This window comes from Lactuca sativa, chromosome 8 (assembly GCF_002870075.4).
Source record: "Lactuca sativa cultivar Salinas chromosome 8, Lsat_Salinas_v11, whole genome shotgun sequence".
NCBI lineage: Eukaryota > Viridiplantae > Streptophyta > Magnoliopsida > Asterales > Asteraceae > Lactuca > Lactuca sativa.
The window spans coordinates 291,540,266-291,542,159 of record NC_056630.2 but is presented as its reverse complement, the minus strand read 5'-3'; the positions used below and the strand labels follow the sequence as shown (position 1 = coordinate 291,542,159).

At 36.2% G+C, this 1,894-nt stretch overlaps 1 protein-coding gene across 1 annotated transcript; it reads right to left on the bottom strand.

The window, feature by feature from the left end:
• Positions 1 to 694: 694 nt before the first annotated feature.
• LOC111893815 (uncharacterized mitochondrial protein AtMg00810-like) lies at positions 695 to 1,684 on the bottom strand. The gene has a single exon (XM_023889903.1). It carries the CDS (start codon positions 1,682 to 1,684, stop codon positions 695 to 697), a length of 990 nt encoding a protein of 329 aa, XP_023745671.1.
• Between the last annotated feature and the right edge of the window lie 210 nt (positions 1,685 to 1,894).

Below are 1,894 nucleotides of genomic sequence, written 5' to 3'. Positions count from 1 at the left end.
TTCTAGAAATCACCTTGATCGGCTTGTATTGATATATCATAAGTACAATTTGCATGGATTGTGATCTACTATGCTTCAAGGAAATGTACTCGAAATAATCTATGGTAGATTTATGTTGATAAAATGTTCTTTAATTGGATCCATCGTTTGAGGTAATAATATCTTGATTTGTCACTTCCGCTACACAAACTATTATTTATAACTGTTATTGATTCCATCAAACCCAAATACATAAGATAATATATAACAGAGGTAATGATAATAAGTTATATATTATTAAAGATTGAACTAAAGGCATGGATGCAAAGATATATATACAAGAAGGGTTTTGCATCGATATGTAGCTTGCACGACTCTAAAGAGATTATTGCAAAGTTGTGAAAAATATGATTTGACTTTTATTATAGGGAATTTTTTGCACAAACTTACCTTTCATATTCAAGTTGCAAGAGTGTGCAATATTTGTTGTGTTGTTTGATGTATTAATAATGGTATTGGAATAAGTTCCAAATAGGTGGCTTTTGTTCCTTACACATGTGCAAGTGTGTTGGATTAGTAAATAAGAGAATTTGGCGTAACAGATCCCAGTGGGATTGATTGAATACATATATACGAATATGATTACAAGATAACAATTATCCCTTATAATTAGGATGTATCTATACAACAGGATATATCCTATATTCAAAACCTTCTATCTAATCTGTTTACATCCCCCCTTAATCTTAACCGTGACTAGGTTCAGATTGTGCCTGAGACGATCCAACATATTGCGTGTTGTTGGCTTTGTAAATCCATCTGCAATTTGATCGTTTGAGGATATGAAACAAACATCAAGAGCACCCATCGCCACCTTTTCTCTAAGAAAGTGAAAATCAACTTCAATGTGTTTGGTTCGTGCATGAAAAACTGGATTAGTAGTTAAGTACGTAGCCCCCAAGTTATCACACCATAACACAGGTGGTCGCATTTGACGAATACCAAGCTCCTTAAGTAAGGATTGTATCCATATAGCTTCTGTTGTACCATTAGCTAAAGCCTTGTACTCAGCTTTTGTGTTGGACCGAGACACCGTGGGTTGTTTCCTTGAACTCCATGAAATTAAAGTTGGGCCGAAAAATACTACAAAACCTCCGGTAGATTTTCGAAAGTCTAAGCAGCCTGCCCAATCTGAATCTGTGAATATACTCAGAAGTGTAGAGTTGGATTTCTGGATGCAAACACCTGTATTTTTCGTGCCTTTAACATATCTCAATATTCGTTTTACTGCCTCCCAATGTACATTTGTAGGTTTCGAGAGGTATTGACACACCTTATTTACATCAAAAGAAATATTTGGCTGTGTTAGGGTGAGATATTGCAGACCTCCCACCATGCTTCTGTATTTGAAAATTTCATCATCACTTAGTGGTGTTCCATATTTAAGGGAAAGCTTTTCAGTCACTGACATGGGAGTTGAAGCGCTTTTACAATTCACCATGTTGGCACGTTTTAAAAGATCAGATGCATATTTGAGTTGCATCAAGATAATTCCTCCTGAATTGTGAGCGACTTCAATTCCCAATAAATAGCAAAGTTGACCAAGGTCTTTGAGAGGAAAGGAGGGAGATAATGCACGGAGTAGGCGATCGACTGCTTGTTGGGAGGAACCAGTAATGACAATATCATCAACATAAACAAGCATATAGATAATAGTGTCACCTTGATGAAACAGAAAGAGTGAAGTATCGGCTTTAGACAAGCAAAAACCAAGTTGGTGCAGTTTTTCACTAAGCCGAGAGAACCAGGCTACTGGTGATTGTTTAAGACCATAAAGTGCTTTGTTTAGTTTGCACACATGTGACAACCGTCAATTTCCAGTCAAGTCAAAGTCAACTAAAGTCAACAAGTCAAA